The sequence below is a fragment of the Ogataea philodendri genome (genome assembly GCF_020536065.1).
Source record: "Ogataea philodendri strain CBS6075 chromosome Unknown scaffold1, whole genome shotgun sequence".
In the NCBI taxonomy this organism is placed as follows: Eukaryota; Fungi; Ascomycota; class Pichiomycetes; order Pichiales; family Pichiaceae; genus Ogataea; species Ogataea philodendri.
Window position 1 is genome coordinate 804979 of NW_025763889.1, and position 21183 is coordinate 826161.

At 46.5% G+C, this 21183-nt stretch overlaps 22 protein-coding genes across 22 annotated transcripts; 9 read left to right on the forward strand and 13 right to left on the reverse strand.

Moving 5' to 3' along the window:
• Positions 1–74: 74 nt before the first annotated feature.
• OGAPHI_002349 (uncharacterized protein) lies at positions 75–3314 on the reverse strand (the record flags this gene model as incomplete). The annotated part of the gene is made up of 1 exon (XM_046203210.1): positions 75–3314. The coding sequence occupies one exon, from the start codon at positions 3312–3314 to the stop codon at positions 75–77; it is 3240 nt and encodes a 1079-aa protein (XP_046063009.1).
• On the forward strand, positions 871–1779 carry OGAPHI_002350 (uncharacterized protein; the record flags this gene model as incomplete). Its single annotated transcript, XM_046203211.1, has 2 exons — positions 871–1005; positions 1342–1779. 2 exons carry the CDS (start codon positions 871–873, stop codon positions 1777–1779), a joined length of 573 nt encoding a protein of 190 aa, XP_046063010.1.
• Positions 1804–2187, forward strand: OGAPHI_002351 (uncharacterized protein; the record flags this gene model as incomplete). The annotated part of the gene is made up of 1 exon (XM_046203212.1): positions 1804–2187. One exon carries the CDS (start codon positions 1804–1806, stop codon positions 2185–2187), a length of 384 nt encoding a protein of 127 aa, XP_046063011.1.
• OGAPHI_002352 (uncharacterized protein) lies at positions 2951–4144 on the forward strand (the record flags this gene model as incomplete). The annotated part of the gene is made up of 4 exons (XM_046203213.1): positions 2951–2975; positions 3043–3123; positions 3221–3320; positions 3877–4144. 4 exons carry the CDS (start codon positions 2951–2953, stop codon positions 4142–4144), a joined length of 474 nt encoding a protein of 157 aa, XP_046063012.1.
• A 32-nt stretch (positions 4145–4176) lies between these two features.
• Positions 4177–4458, reverse strand: OGAPHI_002353 (uncharacterized protein; the record flags this gene model as incomplete). The annotated part of the gene is made up of 1 exon (XM_046203214.1): positions 4177–4458. The coding sequence occupies one exon, from the start codon at positions 4456–4458 to the stop codon at positions 4177–4179; it is 282 nt and encodes a 93-aa protein (XP_046063013.1).
• A 100-nt stretch (positions 4459–4558) lies between these two features.
• Positions 4559–5395, reverse strand: OGAPHI_002354 (uncharacterized protein; the record flags this gene model as incomplete). Its single annotated transcript, XM_046203215.1, has 1 exon — positions 4559–5395. The coding sequence occupies one exon, from the start codon at positions 5393–5395 to the stop codon at positions 4559–4561; it is 837 nt and encodes a 278-aa protein (XP_046063014.1).
• Positions 5396–5451: 56 nt separating this feature from the next.
• OGAPHI_002355 (uncharacterized protein) lies at positions 5452–5973 on the forward strand (the record flags this gene model as incomplete). The annotated part of the gene is made up of 1 exon (XM_046203216.1): positions 5452–5973. One exon carries the CDS (start codon positions 5452–5454, stop codon positions 5971–5973), a length of 522 nt encoding a protein of 173 aa, XP_046063015.1.
• Positions 5974–6005: 32 nt separating this feature from the next.
• Positions 6006–6785, reverse strand: OGAPHI_002356 (uncharacterized protein; the record flags this gene model as incomplete). The annotated part of the gene is made up of 1 exon (XM_046203217.1): positions 6006–6785. One exon carries the CDS (start codon positions 6783–6785, stop codon positions 6006–6008), a length of 780 nt encoding a protein of 259 aa, XP_046063016.1.
• Positions 6786–6903: 118 nt separating this feature from the next.
• On the forward strand, positions 6904–7320 carry OGAPHI_002357 (uncharacterized protein; the record flags this gene model as incomplete). Its single annotated transcript, XM_046203218.1, has 1 exon — positions 6904–7320. One exon carries the CDS (start codon positions 6904–6906, stop codon positions 7318–7320), a length of 417 nt encoding a protein of 138 aa, XP_046063017.1.
• On the reverse strand, positions 7321–8127 carry OGAPHI_002358 (uncharacterized protein; the record flags this gene model as incomplete). Its single annotated transcript, XM_046203220.1, has 1 exon — positions 7321–8127. The coding sequence occupies one exon, from the start codon at positions 8125–8127 to the stop codon at positions 7321–7323; it is 807 nt and encodes a 268-aa protein (XP_046063018.1).
• A 36-nt stretch (positions 8128–8163) lies between these two features.
• Positions 8164–9249, reverse strand: OGAPHI_002359 (uncharacterized protein; the record flags this gene model as incomplete). Its single annotated transcript, XM_046203221.1, has 1 exon — positions 8164–9249. The coding sequence occupies one exon, from the start codon at positions 9247–9249 to the stop codon at positions 8164–8166; it is 1086 nt and encodes a 361-aa protein (XP_046063019.1).
• A 195-nt stretch (positions 9250–9444) lies between these two features.
• On the reverse strand, positions 9445–10149 carry OGAPHI_002360 (uncharacterized protein; the record flags this gene model as incomplete). The annotated part of the gene is made up of 1 exon (XM_046203222.1): positions 9445–10149. The coding sequence occupies one exon, from the start codon at positions 10147–10149 to the stop codon at positions 9445–9447; it is 705 nt and encodes a 234-aa protein (XP_046063020.1).
• On the forward strand, positions 9687–11744 carry OGAPHI_002361 (uncharacterized protein; the record flags this gene model as incomplete). The annotated part of the gene is made up of 2 exons (XM_046203223.1): positions 9687–9837; positions 10288–11744. The coding sequence occupies 2 exons, from the start codon at positions 9687–9689 to the stop codon at positions 11742–11744; spliced, it is 1608 nt and encodes a 535-aa protein (XP_046063021.1).
• Positions 10470–12638, reverse strand: OGAPHI_002362 (uncharacterized protein; the record flags this gene model as incomplete). The annotated part of the gene is made up of 3 exons (XM_046203224.1): positions 10470–11673; positions 11969–12270; positions 12531–12638. 3 exons carry the CDS (start codon positions 12636–12638, stop codon positions 10470–10472), a joined length of 1614 nt encoding a protein of 537 aa, XP_046063022.1.
• On the forward strand, positions 11956–14205 carry OGAPHI_002363 (uncharacterized protein; the record flags this gene model as incomplete). Its single annotated transcript, XM_046203225.1, has 1 exon — positions 11956–14205. One exon carries the CDS (start codon positions 11956–11958, stop codon positions 14203–14205), a length of 2250 nt encoding a protein of 749 aa, XP_046063023.1.
• Positions 13170–13412, reverse strand: OGAPHI_002364 (uncharacterized protein; the record flags this gene model as incomplete). The annotated part of the gene is made up of 1 exon (XM_046203226.1): positions 13170–13412. One exon carries the CDS (start codon positions 13410–13412, stop codon positions 13170–13172), a length of 243 nt encoding a protein of 80 aa, XP_046063024.1.
• Positions 13641–13844, reverse strand: OGAPHI_002365 (uncharacterized protein; the record flags this gene model as incomplete). Its single annotated transcript, XM_046203227.1, has 1 exon — positions 13641–13844. The coding sequence occupies one exon, from the start codon at positions 13842–13844 to the stop codon at positions 13641–13643; it is 204 nt and encodes a 67-aa protein (XP_046063025.1).
• Positions 14206–14385: 180 nt separating the features above from the next.
• OGAPHI_002366 (uncharacterized protein) lies at positions 14386–17325 on the reverse strand (the record flags this gene model as incomplete). The annotated part of the gene is made up of 1 exon (XM_046203228.1): positions 14386–17325. One exon carries the CDS (start codon positions 17323–17325, stop codon positions 14386–14388), a length of 2940 nt encoding a protein of 979 aa, XP_046063026.1.
• OGAPHI_002367 (uncharacterized protein) lies at positions 16169–17023 on the forward strand (the record flags this gene model as incomplete). Its single annotated transcript, XM_046203229.1, has 2 exons — positions 16169–16706; positions 16782–17023. The coding sequence occupies 2 exons, from the start codon at positions 16169–16171 to the stop codon at positions 17021–17023; spliced, it is 780 nt and encodes a 259-aa protein (XP_046063027.1).
• An 865-nt stretch (positions 17326–18190) lies between the features above and the next one.
• Positions 18191–19387, forward strand: OGAPHI_002368 (uncharacterized protein; the record flags this gene model as incomplete). The annotated part of the gene is made up of 1 exon (XM_046203231.1): positions 18191–19387. One exon carries the CDS (start codon positions 18191–18193, stop codon positions 19385–19387), a length of 1197 nt encoding a protein of 398 aa, XP_046063028.1.
• OGAPHI_002369 (uncharacterized protein) lies at positions 18823–19368 on the reverse strand (the record flags this gene model as incomplete). The annotated part of the gene is made up of 1 exon (XM_046203232.1): positions 18823–19368. The coding sequence occupies one exon, from the start codon at positions 19366–19368 to the stop codon at positions 18823–18825; it is 546 nt and encodes a 181-aa protein (XP_046063029.1).
• A 4-nt stretch (positions 19388–19391) lies between the features above and the next one.
• On the reverse strand, positions 19392–21179 carry OGAPHI_002370 (uncharacterized protein; the record flags this gene model as incomplete). Its single annotated transcript, XM_046203233.1, has 1 exon — positions 19392–21179. The coding sequence occupies one exon, from the start codon at positions 21177–21179 to the stop codon at positions 19392–19394; it is 1788 nt and encodes a 595-aa protein (XP_046063030.1).
• Positions 21180–21183: the final 4 nt, after the last annotated feature.

Genomic DNA, 21183 nt, shown 5'->3' on the forward strand with positions numbered 1-21183 from the left:
AGTTTCCTAATCCGGTAATGATTAAAATATTAGCTATTTTTTTTCAATTGATAGTAATTATTTATCCTCTATAACTATGCCAAGATACTCTCCTTTTCCAGGATACGTTCTGTTTCTCTTGTCAACTTGGAGAAACTACGCGAAGGACCTCTCAAGTTGGTGAACACCAGAAGCGAGCCGTTCTCGGATGGGTAAGCCTGGCACTCGAATTTACAGGCTTTTAGGCCAAACGAGTTGCGCTTTGCAACGCTGGCCACAATCCGCCGTGTAGACTTCTTAACTTGCAGATCGTCAATTCCGTGTTGTTTCCAGCTGACCAGCAGCGACTTGACGGCTTCGAAAAGATCATCCTCGTTTAAAACGGTGCGTAGCTCCTTGGTTTCCTGCTCGTCAGAGATCTCTCCTGTGAACAGGGCAAGGAATGCCTGTGTAATGCTAACCTTCCGCTTGGTATCCTTTGGCTCCGAGACCTTTCTGCTTCCAAACGACAATTTTCTGAAGAAAGAGCCACCAGATGGAACTTGCTTGTTTGTTTCGTTGTCTTTTCTGTGTTGATCGATCTCACCAAGAGGTTTGCGTTGCTTACTGAATTGCAGCGTTCCGTCGTTCTTCTTGGAAGCAACAACTGGAGAAACAGACTGTTTTCCTTCCGCCTCTTGTGGCTCCTTGGACTCCTTTGGTGTCTTTGGATGCTTGGATCTGGATTGTGGCTCCTCGTAGACATCCACCTTGTCGTCCTTGATAGGAGAACCAGGAATCTCTGGCAATCTCAATGACTTGTACAAACTCTTGTCTGCAGAGTTCGACGAGATCATAGTATCTCTAGACTCTCTGTATTTCAAGTGAGGAATATCTTCAGAGGACATCAGCATGGACTTGACGTTGGACTTGCGCTTGGTGTCAACAAAGTACAAGCCTTCGTCCTTCTTGTCCAACTGCAAATTCATGTCCACAGTGTCGTCAGCTTCGTTCTCGGAATCTTCTTGGAAAACCATGCTTAAACGAGTAGCCTTAGAATTACGGTCGTTTGCCTTGGTCTCTGCATCTTTGGCTTGACTTGCAGAGTAGATAGACAGCACACTGTACCGTTTGCCATCAGACAAGTGTCTCGACTTGCGTGTCACTTGAGGGATGGTCACGTCGGAGAGCTTTTCTGGGTTTCTGTTGATCTTTCTTGGCTGTTTAGGAGCTTCCTTCTTCGTTTCGGCATCCAACTTTTCTTGCTTTTCTTGCTCCTCCTTCTCCTTTTCTTCCTTCTCCTTCTGTTTCTTCTCATCCTCTTCCTTCTGTTTCATCATCTTCTCCAAAGTCTGAGAAAGACGTTTTTGGTACTTCTCGTAGGCCTTGGCTCTTGGATCCAGCTGGGTCACTGGTTTAGGAGGAGGATTCACTGAAGGAGTAACACCGTGCGAGATGGAACGTCTGTTGATATTTTCCAAGTCGCTGGCGTTCAAAATGCGAGAAATACGCTCCATTGGGTTGGAAGAAAGTCTTTTACTCGAGATCGATCTGATCGACTTGGAAGATTCTCCCGAGCTTGAACCTTTCACAGATGCAGCAGCGTCAAAAAGCGAAGCAAAAGTAGATTGTCTCTTCTTTGCAGTAATCAACGAATGTCTAACGGTTTTTCTAGAAGATTTGGAAGACTTGTCATCATCAGCAAGTAAAGCACCTGCAGCGGCCAAAGAACTGGCATTGCTCATACGGTTGGACTTGCCGTCAAACAGCATATCACACAGAGCAGCGAAATCGGCAGACGCGCGCTTTCCGTACTCCTGAACATTATTGGTTTTGTTTTCATCAATGGCAGCAAGCTTGGCGTATGTGGACAACAACTTGGAGGTGACAGAGTTTCTCTTGAGTCTGGTGTTAGAGAGACGTTTGGAGACACCGTTGTCTGCAAAGTTCAACGAGTTCCGCTTGCTCTCGTTCATGAAGAGCATGGAGTTACGTCTGCTACCAACAGAGATCCGTTTCCTTATTGGAGACTTCTCAATTGGCTTCTCTGCCTTTGAACGCTGGAACGAGACTGGACGATTGGATGCAGTTCCTGCACTGAAGTTGCGCATAGAGGAACGCTTCTTCTGTGGAGAACTGGTACCGCTGGAGGCTGGAGTCACCGGAGTCACTTTCGAAATCACTGACGAGGATCGAACAAGGGTCTGCGTTTGGTCGCTATGGTCATGACGGTATCTCATCAAAAGAGAGTAGAAAGTCTTTTCTGGAGTGGCACGAGTGCTCAACAGACTTTCAACAATGGCCTCAGGGTCCTTCCCGTGCCATAGGATGACCAAATTCTCCAAGATCTGGCGGTCGATCTCCTCACGTGACTTGACCGGCTGGGTTGCCGAGTTTGGACTTGGCAAATTGAGGTAGTCTTCGTGGTCCTGTTTGTTGAATGGATACTTTGTGATGAGAGGGTGTTTGAGCACGTCTCTGGTTTTGATTCTCTCTTCTGGGTCGACAGTCAGCATTTGAGAAATGAGGTCTCTTGCTTCTGGAGAAAGGTCTTCGTGAATCTCGTAGCTGCCCCTTTGGACTTTGAGAAGCAGCTCGCGGATGTTTTCATCGTCAAAAGGCAGTCTTCCAGTGAGCAATGCAAAAAGAATCACACCACAGGACCAAACGTCGGACTCTGCACCGTGATATTGTAGTCCACTAACGATTTCTGGAGCAGCATAGTGAGGAGAGCCACACGAAGTCTCCAACAGTCTGTCTGTGGATTCGAGAGCAGCCATTCCAAAGTCTGCGATCTTGACGTTGTATTGTTTGTCCAAAAGAAGATTCTCAGGCTTGAGGTCTCTGTGACAGATTCCCAAGCTGTGGCAGTAAGAAGCCCCGAGGATAATTTGTCTAAAGAACTCCACGGCCGTGTTTTCGGGTAAAGGACCGGATTCCACGAGCAAATCAAACAACTCACCTCCTTCAACGTACTCAAGCACCAAGTACAATGCATTATCTGTTTCCCAGACATCGTAAAGGCGTAGAACGTTCTTATGGTTGAGCAATTTCATAATGATTATTTCTCTCTCAATGCCGTAGCTGAGACCAGCAGACGACGCGTCCTGACCTTCTGCTCCAAGCAGGCTCTTGGAAACCACTTTCACAGCAGCCTTTTGACCCGTATGAGTGTTGGAAGCCAATAGGACGCGACCGGTAGCACCTTTTCCTAAGGTCTTACCAAGCTTCCACGGCCCAATTTTCACAGGATTTTTCGTAGGGGTGGACTTGGAACTTGGGTTCGAGATGCCTAGTCCTAGCGCCGAAGACGACACGAAGGACGAAGCATACGATTCTTGTCGTGAGTGGGGCATTAGAAAGTAAAGAAAGAAAGACAAGTAAAGACAGGTAAAGACAGAAAAAAGTTTCTATACCCTATCGTCTTTGAACGCGTTGGTCCCCGAATCGATCTATCACCTTTCTGAAATAGGAATTAAAGGAGTGTTTTGTTCGCGTCATCCACGTTAAAAACAATAGACGCGTCTACAGGAGACAGGGCAGGGGAGAAAAAAAGATCCAGACCTTGCATCTCTACACCGCAAAATAATTCCAATCGAACTCTGCTGGGGTAAAAATGGTAGCCGGGGAGACACCCTATCGTCTTAGAGAACATAAAGACTCTAATTACGAGTTGTGTTTTCGAGTATAGGTCGAATCTTAGGTTGTATGTACTTACCTTTATAGAGAATGGTTAGCATCTCATAACCGGATATGATATCTTTGCTCCCAGTACTGAGCAGATAAGGTGTACTCCTTGAATCAAATAGAGGGGAAATAGCTCTTGTACTTGTAACATTTCAGACCAATATCCCATCTGTGCACCCATTCGAGACAGTGCACGCTCTGCGGTCAATTATTAGTCCTTTTTAGATACAGAAACCGGTTCTGGGTCAATTTGTCTGGTTGGTTATTGACCCATGAGTCAATAATGACAGTCAAGATTTTACAAATCGACTCCATCATGGTAAGTCCTGGACCATTGGGAAGCACACCCGAGACCGTGCGTGGAGCATGGCAGGCTCACCATGTACATACTCAAATCACACAGTCCACAGAAGCGAGGGGAACTCGTAAGCAATTAGGTAATTACCTGTTCAAAGTTCCGACAAAACCAATCGGTGCGGGTGTGGATTGTTTACATTAGAATGATAGTACAGGATATTCATCAAGCTGAAATTATATAAACCCACCAACTTGTTCACGGTGAGCCTCGATAACGTCACTCTCCTCCATATCTAAGTCCTCAGGAGTGTCCTCTGGGTTCACACGGTGGCCGTCAAACAAAAACCGTAGACTGCTGGCATCTTTTCCTTGTCTTTTGCAGAAAGCGTCCATAAGTCTTTTAAGCGGGGTAGATCTCTTAATTTTGAAGAACACTTCGGAAGTACCGTCCGAAACCTTCAAATTGATATGCGTATCACTTTTATTCTCTGGTTTTGGCGTGTTTTCCTCAGACATGGTGGAATTTAGTCTTTTGCCACTTTTTTAATGGGTTTGTATGATTTTCAGCTCGTTGCGATTGATTACCTAATTGGAATTTTTACTAAAGTAGCCGCACTCAAACAGGTAGCACTGAGACTGACGACGACTGCTGGGGTGGTCCCAATTCCAACAGGGGAACGTCGCATTCCTCGGAGTTGAGTGGAGGGAAAAACTGTTTATAGGTCCACCATGAAATGGAAAAACCCAGCACAGACCCGCAGCTGATATCGATAAAGTCGTGTTTATAGTCTTGTGACCGGCTGATACAGATGTGCAGAGCTAATAGCAGCGGAGCAAGCAGCGCAAACTTTGTAATGCGGAATCCTGGTTTTCCCAGAAAAAGTTTGTATTGGCCAGCAAACCAGAGGGTGGTGTACGATAGACCCGACCATGTCATTGAGGAGTGGCCAGAAGGCCATGATTTAAATGCGTCTTCCAGGATTCTTTTTCCGTAAGGGGCCGTACAAAACTCAATTGTGTAGAGACCAGGTGTTTGTTGCAATTCTTCTGGTAAACCGCATCTGGACAGGAAGTCGGGTCTTAATCTTCCAACCTTGAGTTTAAGGACCTCAGTTAAAAATAGCGTCAATGTTAATGAGATTGACAAACCCAAAAGCGCTGTATTTCCCAAATTGAAAACGCTTCTGAATTGGCCGCGTATATTTCTTTTGTTTCTAATGACAATGTCCAGTAAAATCAACATCCAAGGACACAGCATCACGTAGAAGCCCATCGTGGAGTCTGGAATGGAGTCTGGAGTAAACGGATAGCTAATTCGCATGTCCTGCGAATGAAACTGACGATGGAAAGGCGTCCATGCAACTTCCATGAAGATTGACACAATGGAAAACACAGACGGAACCAGCCATAGCGAGATCTGATGCCTAAAGATGGGGAAAACAGCGGTCGACATCAAACTGGTCCAAAAATTAAGTCAACACAGCCTGGAAATAATGTCTAGATTTTTTTATGTGGCCCAGACTGGTGAGGATGTACAGTGGGGCCAGTTGGCCGCCGTTTCGAGCAGACAGTAGCATTCTGCGCCATTTCACGGTGACGTACGCCAGATCTTCCGGTCCTGGGGGTCAACATGTCAATAGAACCGAGTCCAAGGCTGTTTTGCGATTACCATCTAAAAAATGGCATGAAGCTCGAGGTAAATGGATTGATCCTATTGTTTTCGACCAGCTCATGAAAAACTACAAAGACCAGACTTGTCCAGAAAACTTCCGGTTCCCGTTCTTCACCGGCTCGGGAGACGTGTTGATTATGAGCGATACTACAAGATACAGACAGAAGAACGTGATGGAATGCCTAGACAAGTTTGTGAGTGCGGTGCAGAGATGTGGGAGCCAGAAAAAAGAAACCGACCAAGCGACCATTGATCGGTGGGACGAATTACACAAGAAAGAACACGAAATCCGAATACAGACAAAACGTAAGTTGAAGGACAAGAAGAATTCGCGTCGCAAACTCAAATTAGACCTGTAAATATAGTAATCAAAAGACAAAAATAAGAGTTTTCATATTTCGGTTGTTTCTTTCACGTTGGTGTTTTTCCATAGATCTTGTAACTGGAGAACACTGGTGATGATTCCTGCTCCGCCAGCAACGCCGTCGTTGATACGGGCAGAGCCAAAACTGTTGAGAGCAACAATGGAGTCCAGGATGCGCACAAACGCTTCTCTCTTGGCTCTTGACAGCAGCGTGTTTTGCGTTTCAAGAGTCTCCTTTTGTTTTTCAAGGTTGACTTTCTCGTCCAATGGGTCTTTGTTCTCAGAAGAGGTGAGCTCTTTAAGCAGAGCCTGTTTTTTATGGTATGACACTCTGAGTTGACGCAGGTTCTGAAGCAGCCCAGAAACAAGAGCTATGAGCCAGAAGAAGCTGCAAACCTGTTCGATCTTGCGCACAAGCTTTCCGTTTTTGTTTTTCAAAAGTCCTAGTAGCTTGAGCCAGTAGATGGAGTCGAATCCGTAGTAAAGAGAGTATCCTGCCTGTTTAACGGTTTCCAAGGTTTTGGTGTAGGAGTCTTCCAATTCGTTATCCAGGGTGATTGACAATGTTTTGAGATGTCTCAAAGGTTTGAAAGCTCTCAAGGGCTTTCTACTTAACACAAAAAGATCCTGAATTCTGCGTGCCAGATAGTAGCTATTGACACCAGAACCGGTCTTTAGAAGATAGAAAGAAACCAATCTGGCCAAATATTGGAGCGTCCTTAACAGTTTATCCCTTCCATTGTTTGTCTCCAAGAAGTTGATCAGTCTTGTAAGTGTTGGGTGGTACGTGATAGAATCGCAAACCATATTTGGGCGGGAAGAATAATCCCCAGCTGCGAGAATATATATTTGCAATTAATTCACCCGCATTTTTTCTCTTCCACTAATAAAGCCTGCCCCCGCAATATTTAGATAGCCTATTTGAATGTATCCGGCGGTCAACATTTCTTACTGTGTCAAGTGCAAATGGATGCTCCGTGCTGCGTGGTACCAGCAGGAGATCTTGCAAACGTTTTCTTCCAAGGCTATTGATGAGAACGAGACAACCTTGACGGTCAATAGCGTGACACTTTCTCCATCACTTGTGGCCGGGACTTTCAAGGTTGCGGTGAAAAAGTCCGAATCCGACGACTGGACCGTGATTTGGGACCGCGTTGTTGACGAGGGGTTCCCGGACTCCAAGATTTTGAAACAGCGGATTAGAGACCACTTGTATCCGGAGCTCAAGTTGAGCCATATCGACAAGCCAAATAAAAATGGCGGCAGATTACAGACAAACCATCACGAGGAACAAAAAGATGATCCAGAACTGTGCACAGATTGCAAAACCTGGGAGTATTAATTATACATATCCTAGCCACTCAAATATAGAGTAGATCACCATATCCAGCGGATTCAGCGAATCGAAAAATCGGTTAGGCAATCGCCGGTACCCGTTGGGAACGAGATCGTCGTCGGTGGACGCAGGCAAGTCTGCAAGCAGCCCAAGAACGTACGATGTGATAGCAAACACAGTGGCCAGTGTCACGATTATCCACAAATATCGTTTCCAGAGCTTGATTTTCGCTGTTCGACGCAATTTGCGCTGGAACCTCACCAGCAGCTCCTCTTGTCGTCGAACCACCGCCACGAGCTCCGGATCGGTCGACTCAAGTCCAATTGGTGTCTCGTCATACAACTGAACCAGAGTCTCGTAACAATCCACCAACCGCTTGTTGAGCTCCAATTCCAACGTGCGGTCCGCGTTGGAGCTTCGTTTCCGTTGTGCGTTCAGTGTTCCCTTGAGAATGCTGATTTTGTGAAACAGGCGCTGTTTCTGTTCAGCCAGCGATAACTTTGATAAGGCTTCTGTATTTACAGTTCGTGTATCGGTTCTTTTCGTAATATTTGTATCTGAATCAAACAAATCCTGGAATTCAACTTCAAAAAGCATTCTGAATAGAGTCAGAAACTCCTCTTTGGTCAAACTTCTTCTGGGATGCTCCAGAATGGTGTCTACCCAGAATGCCTTGTAATCTGCCGAAAGAAGAGTCTGTCCCCATATCTGTTCGATCTCATCAATAAGCGCACCTGTGTCTGTGATAGGTAGCCGGTCGGACGTCGTAAAACGACTCCAGGCCCTGTCCAGAACACGGTCTCCCTGTCCCATGCAGATATTATTTATTGATTTATTTTTTCGCGTACACTATTTACTTTTCTCGCTCTGGATCTTGAAGATCTGTTTGTATTCGATCTGGGCGTCCAATCTGAACAAATCGCGCGTGATTTCCCAGTTGGTGATTTCTTCCACTTCCTTGAGAAGAACATCTGGCTTTCGTGCAATCACAATCGCCGGTGGTTGCAAGTATGTTTGAGATTGTGCGTTTGAGTCGTTTATCAACACTCGCATGGCATAGATCCTGCCCTTGATGCTTCCAAAACTAAGTGCGCCCAACACAACCTTCTTGGACAGTCCACCCAGCTCCTCCAGTTTTGCCTGGGACAGCTGGTTCTTGCCGATCAGCACTCCTTCCGCCTCAAACACCAGCTCTTCTCTGTCCTCGCTAGGAATAAATTCTTCTGTCACGGTTCTGCGTAGCACCTCCTGACGCGAGTCGGGACTCAACATGTAGAACGACCAGAAGATGCTTCGACGCAGCTCAAACGGTTCACCTATAAGCATCTCATGAACGGTCGAAACTTCGGTCTGAGGAAGCAAGTACGACGTTTGGAACGGGACTTTGATGTTTAAACATCTGACTCCAGAAATGTTCAATTGGTTAGTTGGAGAATAGTACGAGATCTCCTGGATTCCGACAAAACTCGATGCAGTCGCAGAGATGACCCAATCCAAATAGTTTGGGTCTTCGTTGACCAATATACAGTCGAATTTGGTGTCCAGTTGAACGGACCGGAGCAAGTCCAAAATAATTGAAGCAAATAGTTCAGGAATTCTAGTAACAGAAAGAATTGTGAGAGTATCCTGGTTTTTATGGGAATTCACAACCAATTGAGATAAAATGCTGCTCCACAATTCCTCACCACTAACGTTTTTCCTAACTTCCTGCAAAATCTGAACATTGGAAAACCAATTGTACTTAGACATAGGGTCTGGATTCTTAGTTAGCAGCTCAATGGACTCGGCATTGAATAACATCGGATTGGGCAACGGAGAATAAAATAACGAATTGTCAAAATCATAAACATGTATCCGACTGGCTCCAGCCACTTTCGATCTCAGCTCTCCATTTTTATGTTTTAAAATATTCCCGTGCTCCAATGGAACACTCATTAAAGTTTTTTAAAGCTATAATTTTTTTTTCTTCGCTGAATATTTTTCACCAACGGTATTCCTCCTCCAAGTAAGTCCCTTAATGATGATTTATCTTAATGCATAGTTCAACTGATCGTCATGAAGATAAAAACTTACCATCAAAGTCTTTCACCCCTATCTGAGAGTGGATTTACTAACAACTAGTCGCGGTATCTATTTCTTTAATGCATACATTCTGATCGGATATAATTCTTTTGGAACTCCTTTTTGTAAATCTGTAGCAATCAGCTTCCATCCCGCTTTGGCAAACAACGCGCGGAAGTTCTCGTCGGTCCGTGTTTTGCTCGAGTCCTCCGGGTCATACACGTCCTCATCGCCAATAACGTTGTTCTCCTTCACTACCAACAGTCCGTCCTCCTGTAGCGCATCCTTACACCGGTCGAGCCAGACCAAGAATGCATCGTCTGGCAAGTGGCCACAACACCACTGGCACCACAACAGGTAGTACTTACCGTGTTCCTGTGGGATCCAGTCCTGCATTGGGATCTCGTAGATGTCTCCAATTTTGCCAGCCTGAACTAGTGGAGCCAACTCTTTGCGCATCTGGTAAACGAACGGCTCGACAGGTTCGAGCAAGTCCACCTTGTCGCACACTTTGTTCAGGAAATCTCTAGTAACACGACCAATACCGGCTCCGAAATCGAGCCCGTACTTGATTTTGCCTGGCTCACAAGAAAACCGCGACTTGAGTTTACGAATGAAACTCATCGACCCAACAACGTCTGCCTTGGGAACGCTGGTACGCTCGCCAAATCCACCAAGAACTCCATCCACAGTGGGTTCCACTCCGGTCCAGTAACGGATCGCAGCATCGTAATCGATCTGGGAATCCACCTCGGGCTGTTTAGAATGATCCATAATTTATCAACCAGGACGATCGACCGCAAACTAACATTTTTCACTCGACGAAAAATTAAAACAATCGTTCAAGTTGGACATTTTGTTAATGAGTGGCAGTAAGTACTCTTTCAGTTTACAATTTCCACTAACTCGCAGTCCGTTTATTGGACCTTGCTAAACCTTTTGTTTCGCTTCTTCCAGAAGTCGAATTCCCATACCAAAAAATCGGGTTTGACGAGAAAATCGTCTACACCGTCGCCTCGGTCGCTGTTTATCTTCTTGCTAGTTTGCCGCTAAGCAATGTTTCACAGGGCCGTCTAGCCGACCCTTTCACTTGGCTACGTACCCCGTTTGCTTCCCAAGCAGGTACAGCCTTGGAATTCGGTCTGTTGCCTATTGTCACTGCTGGTTTCTTGTGGCAGATATTGGCTGGTTTGAAGATTGTGAAAGTCAGCTTTGAATCCAGAACCGACAGAGAATTGTTCCAATCTTGGCAGAAGCTGACCGCTGTGCTCATTGCCGTGGTGTACTCTGTCTTGCTCACCTTTGCCGGCTACTTTGACCCTGTTGACCAGTTTACCTCCCAGGAGTCGGTGCCAATTTGGGGAAGACTCACCTACATTGTTCAGCTGTCTTTCATGGCTCTGATCACCGCTCTTTTGGTGGAACTGCTCGACAAGGGCTACGGGTTTGGTCCTGGTATTTTGGCCTTGAGTACTGCGTGGTCTGCTACTCAGTTCGCTACCTCTTTCGTTGGTATAACCACCTCTGTCACTTCCAGAGGCTGGGAATCTCACGGTGCTTTGGTGCAACTCATCAGAAACATCAGAAATAAGTCGTTTGGATTGGCCATCTACGAGGCCTTTACCAGAGAAAACCTGGCAAACTTGACCCAGATCTACATTGCGTTGGCAGCCTTGGGAGTGGCTATCTACTTTGGAAACTGCAGAGTCGACATCCCAATCAAGTCCGCCAAAGTTAGATCCATGGCTTCTGTGTACCCAATCAAGCTGCTTTATTGTGGAGCTTTGCCATTGGTGTTTACTTACGCCGTGTTGTACAACCTCAACATCATTGGTTTTGCCGTCACCAGAATTTTCAACACTGCTCCATTCGCAAAATACATTGGACAATGGAAGCTGGACGAGTTCACCTCTTCCACTTATAATCTCACGTGTGGATTCTTGTACTTCATTTCTGCTTCTCCAAAGAACATTTCTCCAATCCACTTGCTGGTAAGACCAATCACCTTCTCGTTGTTCACTGTGATTGTGTCTGTGTTGTTCGCCAAGTCCTGGAGCAACATTTCGGGCTCTTCTGGTAGAGACCTTGCCAAACAGTTCAAGGAACAGGACATTTCCATGATTGGTCACAGAGACACTGCTGTTGGAAAAGAACTTGGCAAGATTATTCCTGTGGCTGCCACCACCGGAGCTTTGATTGTTGCCGGTGTCACCAGCGTCGCAGAGGGATTCGGACTCTCTAACGGTCTTGCCGTTGGCGTTTTGATAGGTGTTCTCAGCGCCTTGACTCTGTTGGAGTCTGTCATGACAGAGTTCCAACAATCAGGAGGTATGGGATCCCAGTTCGGCCAATTGTTCCAACAGCGTTAATATGATAGAGTGGGAAGTAATTGATTTACGTGGTCCCTTCTGACAACGATTGGGGTTAATTCCTGCAATTTACCATCAGGTAGCTATTTTGCTACCAAACTCAAAATCACTATTATTATGTAATCTCCAATTTAGTCCCCAAAAACTTATTTTTATATCTGATTACATACTCAAAAGTCTTGTTTGAACATTCTTTTGCACTTTCACCAAGATGGAAAAACTACCGTTCAGAAGACATGCCAACTCTGCCGCGCGCGCGCTCGTTGTGAAAAATTCTCCGGACAACGAAATCGCAAAGTCCAATTGCGTGGCCGTGTCTCCCCAGGACTTCCAAGATGGGTCTTACGTGGTCTGTGACGGCAAATTTGTTTTTACCTGTGTTGCGACCACGAAGGCAATGCCTGGAACAATTGGAATGAGCGGTAACCAGCGGTTCTGGGGATCCTGGTCGACAGATCAGTCGATCAACGTGGCCAACTACGACCTGTTCCACGCCAATGGTAAGAAAGGTGCTTATCTCGGCACGCTCAACGTCGAGATCAACTTTTGGAACAAAAACCGCGCAAACAACGTCCAATACGATCCAGATGAGATGTGTGAATCGTTTGTGCACAAGTTCGACAGCCAGATCCTACAACCAACACAAATCCTCCTGTTTGAGTTCAAGGGCAACTATTTCGAGGTGAGAGTTCTTTCTTCCCAGGTGATCGATCTTGGAGAGGTCCAACTGGAAGACGTGCCAACTTCCCCGGATATTATGAACAAGGGAATCTGTGTGAAACATACCAAGGTGAATTTCTTCAAAGGATCAGACGGATTGGTCAACTTAAAGGCTTCCAGCACTCGTCCAAACTCGGACGCAATTATCCGTCCGGATTTCAGATTCGAGGACATGGGAATCGGTGGTCTGGACAAAGAGTTCACCTCGATCTTTAGAAGAGCCTTTGCTTCTCGTATTTTTCCACCAGGGCTTATTGAGAAGCTTGGTATTCAGCACGTGAAAGGTATGTTGCTTTACGGACCTCCAGGAACCGGTAAAACATTGATCGCCCGTCAAATCGGTAAGATGTTGAACGCTAAAGAGCCAAAGATTGTCAATGGTCCAGAGATCCTGTCGAAGTACGTTGGTTCTTCTGAAGAAAACATTAGAAACCTGTTCAAAGACGCCGAAGCAGAATACAAACAAAAGGGTGACAGCTCTTCGTTGCACATCATTATCTTTGACGAGCTGGACTCCGTGTTCAAGCAGCGTGGATCGCGTGGCGACGGAACAGGTGTGGCCGACAACGTTGTTAACCAGCTGTTGGCCAAGATGGACGGTGTGGATCAACTCAACAATATCTTGGTGATCGGTATGACCAATAGAAAAGACCTGATTGACGACGCCTTGTTGAGACCTGGTAGATTTGAGGTGCAGGTGGAGATTCACTTGCCTGATGCAGACGGTAGAAAACAGATTTTAGAGATCAAGACCAAGAAAATGAAGGAGAACGGGTCGTTGGGCAAAGACGTTGATTTGACCAAGCTTGCTGAGCTCACCAAGAACTTTTCTGGTGCCGAGCTGGAAGGTTTGATCAAGTCTGCCACCTCGTTTGCTTTGAACCAGCACATCAAGGTTGGCACTGTTGGAGAGATAACAGGAGATCTAGAGAACACCGTTTTGGACATGAACTGTTTCTTGAGTGCTCTTGACGAAGTGAAACCTGCGTTTGGTGTTCACGAGGAAGACCTCCACGATTGTATCAAGGGCGGTATTCTGAAGTACTCGCCAAAGATTGACCATATTATGGAGCGTGTTCGTCGTGCTTTGGAGCAGACACAGAGCTCGGAGAAGTTTAATTTCTCATCTCTGTTGCTGTATGGACCAGCAGGCTCGGGAAAAACTGCTCTTGCGGCCTATTTGGGCTTGGAGTCCAAGTTCCCGTTCATTCGAATCATCACCGCTGACGAGATGATCGGGATGTCTGAATCTGCCAAAGTGCAGTTCATCGACAACACTTTCAGAGACGCATACAAATCGCCGCTTAACGTTCTTATAGTGGACGACATCGAGGCGCTGATCGACTTTGTTCCTATCGGGCCTCGTTTCTCGCCAGTCATCTTGAGAGCGTTGATGTCGAGACTCAAAAAGTCTCCACCAGACGGACACAGACTGATTGTCCTGGCCACGTCGTCGAACTACGAGCTGCTCAAGAGTTTGGACATTCTCAACTGTTTCAACGACGAGATTCTCATCAACAACCTGACTTCGTTGCAAGAACTGTACGGAGTGATGGAACTGGCTCCGTTTGGACGCGACTCGAGCGAAAGAAAAGAAATCATCAGCAAACTGAAAGCAGCGTACGGATCCGAGAAAATCAACGTGTCCATCAAAAAGGTGCTCTTCAACATCGACACGGCCAAGTTCGGCAAGAACCCAGCAGACGAGTTTGTCCAGCTCATGGTGGAAGGCCATCATTAGTAAGTATATGATATAGTAATAGCTACAGTGATAAATATAGGGCATAGTATCAAATGTACAAATAAACATAACCAAATGATGCTGCAATTACGAACGCGAGTCTCACCAGTCTTGTAAACTAAATGAAAGTACGTCATGAATTATTTGTGCGGTAATTCGACTCCAACTTTTCATTCACCTTCATGCTTGTGGCTGCTCCTCGGTCTCGGCGTCTTGTCCCGCAACATGCTCAGGAACCTCGTCCTCAACCTCCTTGTCACTATCGTCATCTTCATGGTCACCTAATGCTGCGAACATGTTCTTGGATGCCTCTCTTGGCTCATCTGGCGGGGTGGCAGTGCCCTTTTGAGAGTTGGAAGCAGCAGAAGAGTTTCCAGAACCAGCAGATGGAACTGTGGTGAATTGCTGTGGATTAGGTTTCGACGGAGTCATCTTGCCCTTTTTATTGTTGAAAGGCCCAAGCGATCTCTCGGACGAGTTTCTCACAACACCGACTTTGGAAATGTCGTTCGATGAAATATGGTTGCTGTTACCCCATTTGGAGTTCGATCTCGAGCTGTTGGATCTCGAAGAACCAGAACGTGGGTCGTTCTTCCGTCTTCTGATCGCATCTCTCTCCTCTTGAATACGTTTGGCCTCGGCTTCCTCGTGAATCTCGGCAATCGTCTTAGGACCAGCATTCAACTTGGCATCATTCCACTTGCGTGACCTCAAATCAATTAAGTCCATAAGCTTGAACTTGATTCTCGACGACAGCTTGCAGTTATTAATGATGTAGTTGATCTTCTCAAATGCAAAGTCCAATGGTCCTCTGTTGCTGGAATCCAACTTGGCACCAGTGGTGGTCAATAATTGGGTCAAGGTCTCTAGAGTATCCTCACTTGGAGTCTCAGTGTCCGCAAGTTGATCAACAAGACATCTAATAATAATCTTCTCGGACAACAAGTTCAAATAGTACAACTCTCCAATGAACCTCACGAGTCCAAGACCTCTTCTCTTGGCAGCAGCCATCTTGTAGTACTCGTCAGACATCATCTCTGGCTCCAATGGAGATCCATCCTCGTTTGTTGGCAACTTGTCAGACCATCCCTTCTCGTACTCAGATTGACATCTGGACACCAAGAGCTTACGAACTAAGCCAGAAGAGTACACACGCTTGGTAACGTGCTCAGGTCTTGGTTGCGACTTGTCCTCAACCTCTTCAGAAATGTCTGTGCAAAGTTGCAAGCAGAACTTAGCGTACATGGAAGACCAAAGGTGCTCGTCACAAGCCTTGGCAAAGGTCAACTCGATCACTTGTTTCAAAGTAGTAACATCGTCTTCCCATTGCGCTTGATTGGCAATTGCGATAATTTCTGCACTAATAGTATCGAACTTCTCGAGCGTTAATTTGTTCAAATGCGACTTCACCTTGGCCTCCACAGTCTCTGAATCTAAAATGACTGTAACACCATCTGGAGCATACTTGACTTCCTTTTCTTTGTTTCTTTGCGATCTTGGGACCCATCTGTTAGCCGACTTTTCCAACGGCTTAACCTCAACAGCAGGCTTTGGAGGCTCTGCCTCTTCATCCCTGTCGTCGTCGAATCTTCTAGGCTTCTTGGAACCCTGTCTTTGACTCTTCTCACGAGATCCAAGACCCTTCTTCTTGGAACCACCCTTTGATCCGTTTCTGGATCCGAACTCACCTCTAAGGGTGGCAGTTCTTGGCATGGAGTTTGACATGTTCGATCCGCCTCTTCCAAATTGGCTGCCAGATCTAGAGAATCCTCGGTCGCGTGAATCCTTTTTGGCCCCCACCAAATCAATTATAGACCGCACCTTGGCATCCCACTCGTCGTCAACTCTGAATTGACAAACCGGCTGGAACTGAAGAAGGAAAGGCGGACTGTATTTATTTCTGGAGGGATTTTGTAATCTTGGATCAGGCTTCTCTTGTCCTTCGCTGTAATCGAAAGAATAAATGTCTTTAATCGGAACGGCTTCCGAGATCTGGTTGAAAAAGCGGGTCATGTCGTATGACTTGTCTATACCTGGGGACTCGGTTTCTGGAGTTTCCTGTCCCTCTTCTTTTATTGGAGCTTCAGAGTCAGTAGCGGAAAGTTCTGTGGTTTCAGAAACAGTCTCAGATTCGGTAGCTGGAGCTTTTTCAGCGGGCACCTCTTCTGGCACCCCCTTTTCTTCTTTCACAGTAGAAGCAGACACAGTAGGTTTCTCGACAATTGGCTCGGTTTCTGGAACCTCACGTGCGGGTTCGGCAACCTTAGGTTCTTCAGCCTTTGGAGGTTCTGGCTTGGATTCCTCCTCAACCTCTGGTTTAGGTTCCTCTTTCACTTCAGGAACAACCTCCTTTGGCTTTTCCGTCACTGGTGCCTCCTTTTTGACTTCCTCGACGGCTGGTTTCACCTCAGTCTTGGTTTCCTTGATTTCCTTGGTTTCTGCTGCTGGAGCGGCCTGCGGCTTATCCTTTCCTGCGGCGGCTTTGACATTTTTCAACCGAAGTTGTTCCAAGAATTTAGCCTTGAAGTCCTCATTTGCTCTCTTGACTTCTGGTTGAGCTGGTTTTGCTGGTGCAGGAGCCGGAGGAGTGGCAGGCTTCGAGACAGGGGTCGCAATGGGTTTCACCGGGGACATGGGCACAGAAGCGGTTGTAGGTGGGACTGCTGGTAGGTTTGGTGTGACTTTCGACAAAACCGGGGTAGAAGATGAAGACGAGGTCGAGAACGAAGCTGTTTTCGAATGGCCCTTGTTGAATTGGACAGGCTCGCCGTTCTTGTTCTTAATGCTCAAACCAGCAGGTTTACCGACAGGAGTGTGAGTGGCCGATGTGGGGAGCGTTGGACTAATGGCAATAGCACCTGGAGGGGGTGCTGCATAGTAAGCTCCTCCTGGAACACCTTGTGGAGATGGAGCATAGTAACTGTATGCATACCCTGGAGGTGGCGCCTGGTATGGCTGGGGCATATATCCTTGCCAACCTTGCTGTTGGTAATACTGAGGTTGGGGGTGTGACGGGTTGTAATTATTGTAATTACCATTGTTTCTCCTATTTTTGTGGTAATTGGAGTTATAATGGTGATGCGTGTTTCCAGATGGTGGAACGTTATTTGGATTCGACATGATCAAATTGTCAATGGGGAGATGAAAAATTCCCAACTGAGCACTGATCTGATGAAATTAAAAGGTCTCAGATAACTTCCACGTGACCAAACACGTTTCTAAGGAACTACTAGTAGGAAGTTCCTGTTATATATATCCAAAGTTAGATATATATTGGTACAAATACCTTTTTTTAAAACAAGAGAAAGATTTTTTGAATTTGTTCGCTTCTACGAAATTTTCACGGTTACCCGGTTGAAAGAGTCGATCCGGAGCAGCTACTGAAACGCAGGTTTGATTGTCCTTGGAGCTGTGGCTCCGGGTCAATGGTGTTGGTATCTTGATATTCGTTTGTATTTTGTATCTATTCTATAAACCGATCCATTTTTTAACCACCATGTATCCCAATAATCCTGCAATTACCACAAAAAACCCGTAGATAATCACCGAGTCTTTGTATGATTCGCGTTCTGGCGGTTAGCATTGACGGTTTTCAACCCATAATACTTACGAAAGCAATAAGCAGACATTTTGTCTCGATTTTCAGTGTCTTTGCATCGCTCTATATTTTGGCCAAGACAGAACTCCACGGTACACTGCTGACATCCGTGGTTTTTCTCCAGCTCGACAATCTGGTAGTTAATTTCGCAATCGCATTGACAATACGACCGGAAACACAGTCCCACCTCAAACCAAATAAGAAGCGCTATCCATTGGTACACTAACATCAGACACGTTTATCAGCCAAGGCACATACGATTTTCTTCAAGCCATAACACACATCTTTGCACCGGCTCAGATTTTCCTTGGGTGTTTTGCCACCAAAAAAACAAAATCATTGGTAATCACATAACCTTTCTTGTCGCAATCAACTACCAATTCCAACATGGCTACTACTGCTTCCCACGAGGCGGGTGTTGAACCGTTCTTTAAGCAGAAGATCCAGGATTTCGAGATCCAGGTCAATGACAAGACGCAAAACTTGAGAAGACTCGAGGCCCAAAGAAACGCTTTAAACTCCAAAGTGAGGGCTTTGAAAGACGAGCTGAAACTCCTGCAGGAACCAGGATCGTACGTCGGCGAGGTCGTCAAGGTGATGGGTAAGAAGAAAGTTTTGGTGAAGGTCCATCCAGAAGGTAAATATGTTGTCAATGTGGCGAACGACATCGACATCAAGAAAATCACCCCAAGTTTGAGAGTCTGTCTCAGAAGCGATACATATGAATTACATCAGATTCTGCCAAACAAGGTGGATCCATTGGTCTCGCTAATGATGGTGGAAAAAGTGCCGGATTCCACTTATGACATGGTGGGTGGTTTGGACAAACAAATCAAGGAGATTAAAGAAGTGATCGAGCTACCAGTCAAACATCCAGAACTGTTTGAGAGTCTGGGTATTGCGCAGCCAAAGGGTGTGATTCTTTACGGTCCTCCAGGTACCGGAAAAACGTTGTTGGCCAGAGCAGTTGCTCACCACACAGACTGTAAATTTATCAGAGTGTCTGGATCCGAGCTGGTTCAGAAATACATCGGTGAGGGTTCCAGAATGGTGAGAGAACTGTTCGTTATGGCAAGAGAACACGCGCCATCGATCATTTTCATGGACGAGATCGATTCCATCGGATCTTCCAGAGTGGAGAGCTCCTCGGGCGGAGGAGACTCTGAGGTGCAAAGAACAATGTTGGAGCTGTTGAACCAATTGGACGGTTTCGAGTCGACCAAGGATATCAAGATCATCATGGCAACCAACCGGTTGGACATTCTGGACCCAGCTCTTTTGAGACCAGGAAGAATAGATAGAAAGATCGAGTTCCCTCCTCCAACACTGAATGCTAGAACAGACATTTTGAAGATCCACTCCAGATCCATGAACCTCACCAGAGGTATTGATCTGATGAAGATTGCCGAGAAGATGAACGGCTGCTCGGGTGCCGAGATTAAAGGTGTCTGTACCGAAGCCGGAATGTACGCTTTGAGAGAAAGAAGAATACATGTTACACAGGAAGATTTCGAGCTTGCAGTTGCCAAGGTGATGAACAAGAATGACGAAGGTGCCGTTTCCATTGCGAAATTATTTAAGTGAATATTCATGCCTCATCGAGTTTCACTGCATGGTCAGCCAACCAGTTTCTTGCATTTTGCACATTGTCTGTTGCCTGGACGCTCTTGCATATCCAAGCACGGTCGTACTGATGTTCGTCTGCCAGCATATCCACGAGCATTGTTTTCTTCACGGTAGCAAGGTCCACACAGAAATAATATTGAGAGCTTTCCATGAGCTGCTGTTTAACGTGTTTTAGAATGTCAACAAAGTTTTGAAAAGCGGCCATTCCGCTCGACTTACATTCCTTGTTTTTGCACCAGGTGTTTCCGCAGCCGGTGTTTAATTGTAGAATATACCGTCTTTCGATGCGGCTGCGCAGTTTCTGTCCAGACGGGTCGTTGACGTTCGAGTACAGCGGTCCGAAACAGAAGTCGCACAGGTTTAAGCTGTTTGACGACGTTGATGGCTCGCGAATGCAATTCACGTTGGAGCAGATCAGTGGAGTAGGTTTCGAGACCCTATTGAGCTCGTGTAGCTTCATGTGCGATTCCAAGTCCCGTAGTCTGACAGACCGCTGGCACCGAGGACACTGTGTGGTTTTGGACCCGCACTCGAGTTCGTGCTGCGACAGTCCCGAGATCAGAGCGTCTGTGGATGCCTCCTGTCTTGGAACGATCAGGTGACAGAACTTACACTCGTGCAGAGCGTACGGACAAGTTGTCGCGGAGTGTGTGCAATGGTCGACCAGCTTTTCCGACACCTGGTAAGAGCACTTGGTGCAGTTGACAGTCACTGGGCTATGGTAGTATTTTCTGTGTCTATCGAAGGAACTCTGGTCATCGCCGTACGCGTTGCAGCAATGCCAATGGGACTCGGGGATCTTGCGCAAGAACACCTCGCCACACCCGTGCGGACACTTGACGTTGTTGCGGAAACAGAAGTTCTCGTGCATAAGTTTGGACGCTGCTGCCACGGGGGCCCCACAGTTGGAACACACGTTGGAGCTTGGAGTTTTAAGCTGTTCTGCTTCCAACGGAGACATCGTCACCAGTGTTGATCCAAACGGCAACAGATACAACGGACTGTCAAAGTACGGATACGTGTTTTTGATCACCAGTTTGTTGTTGCCATTGAGTGTATGCCAGATGAAATTTGTCTCGGAAACATTGGCCATGTTGCTCACCACGAAATCTGTGTCTGCCTCCAAAACAAACGACTCGTTGCTCTGCGGGTCTATTTTCAGCAGTCCGTCGATCTGAACGCTGTTTCCCATGGTCAGGACGTCCGGCTCATGTTTCTCTGCAAGCTGGTGGGCCATGGCGTCGTTGAGCGGAACAACATCCAAGTTGATATCTGTGTCTATGATGCATACCGTCTGTGCGGGCTCCAGAGTCTCTACCAGCAGCTCGAACGACCCAAAGTCGTCCTCGAGCTTCAACAGTTGTCCTCGCGTTAATGTGCAGTAGTATTTCGTCAGCTTGGCCTCCAAAAACCATTTCCAGTCGGAGATCTCATGGTACAGCTTGAGCGGCTTGATGCTCAGATCGGTGCCCTTGGGCAACTCGACCAGTTCCAGTTGAACAGTCGGCGACAGATCGATCTGCAACGTACTGAACAGACTGCCCGACACCAAAACCGTGCCCTCTGGAGCGCTGAACTCCCGAACGCCCGCATAACATATCTGGGAGGCGGTGGCGATCTTAAAAACCATGGGATGCGGCAAACTCTCGCGCTGAGAGACAAGCTCGCTCAGCACGGACTCCGGCAGATCAATCTTGTCGGAATACGCCGGAATTGCTGAAGACTGTTGCACCCGATTAAATTCAAACATAAAG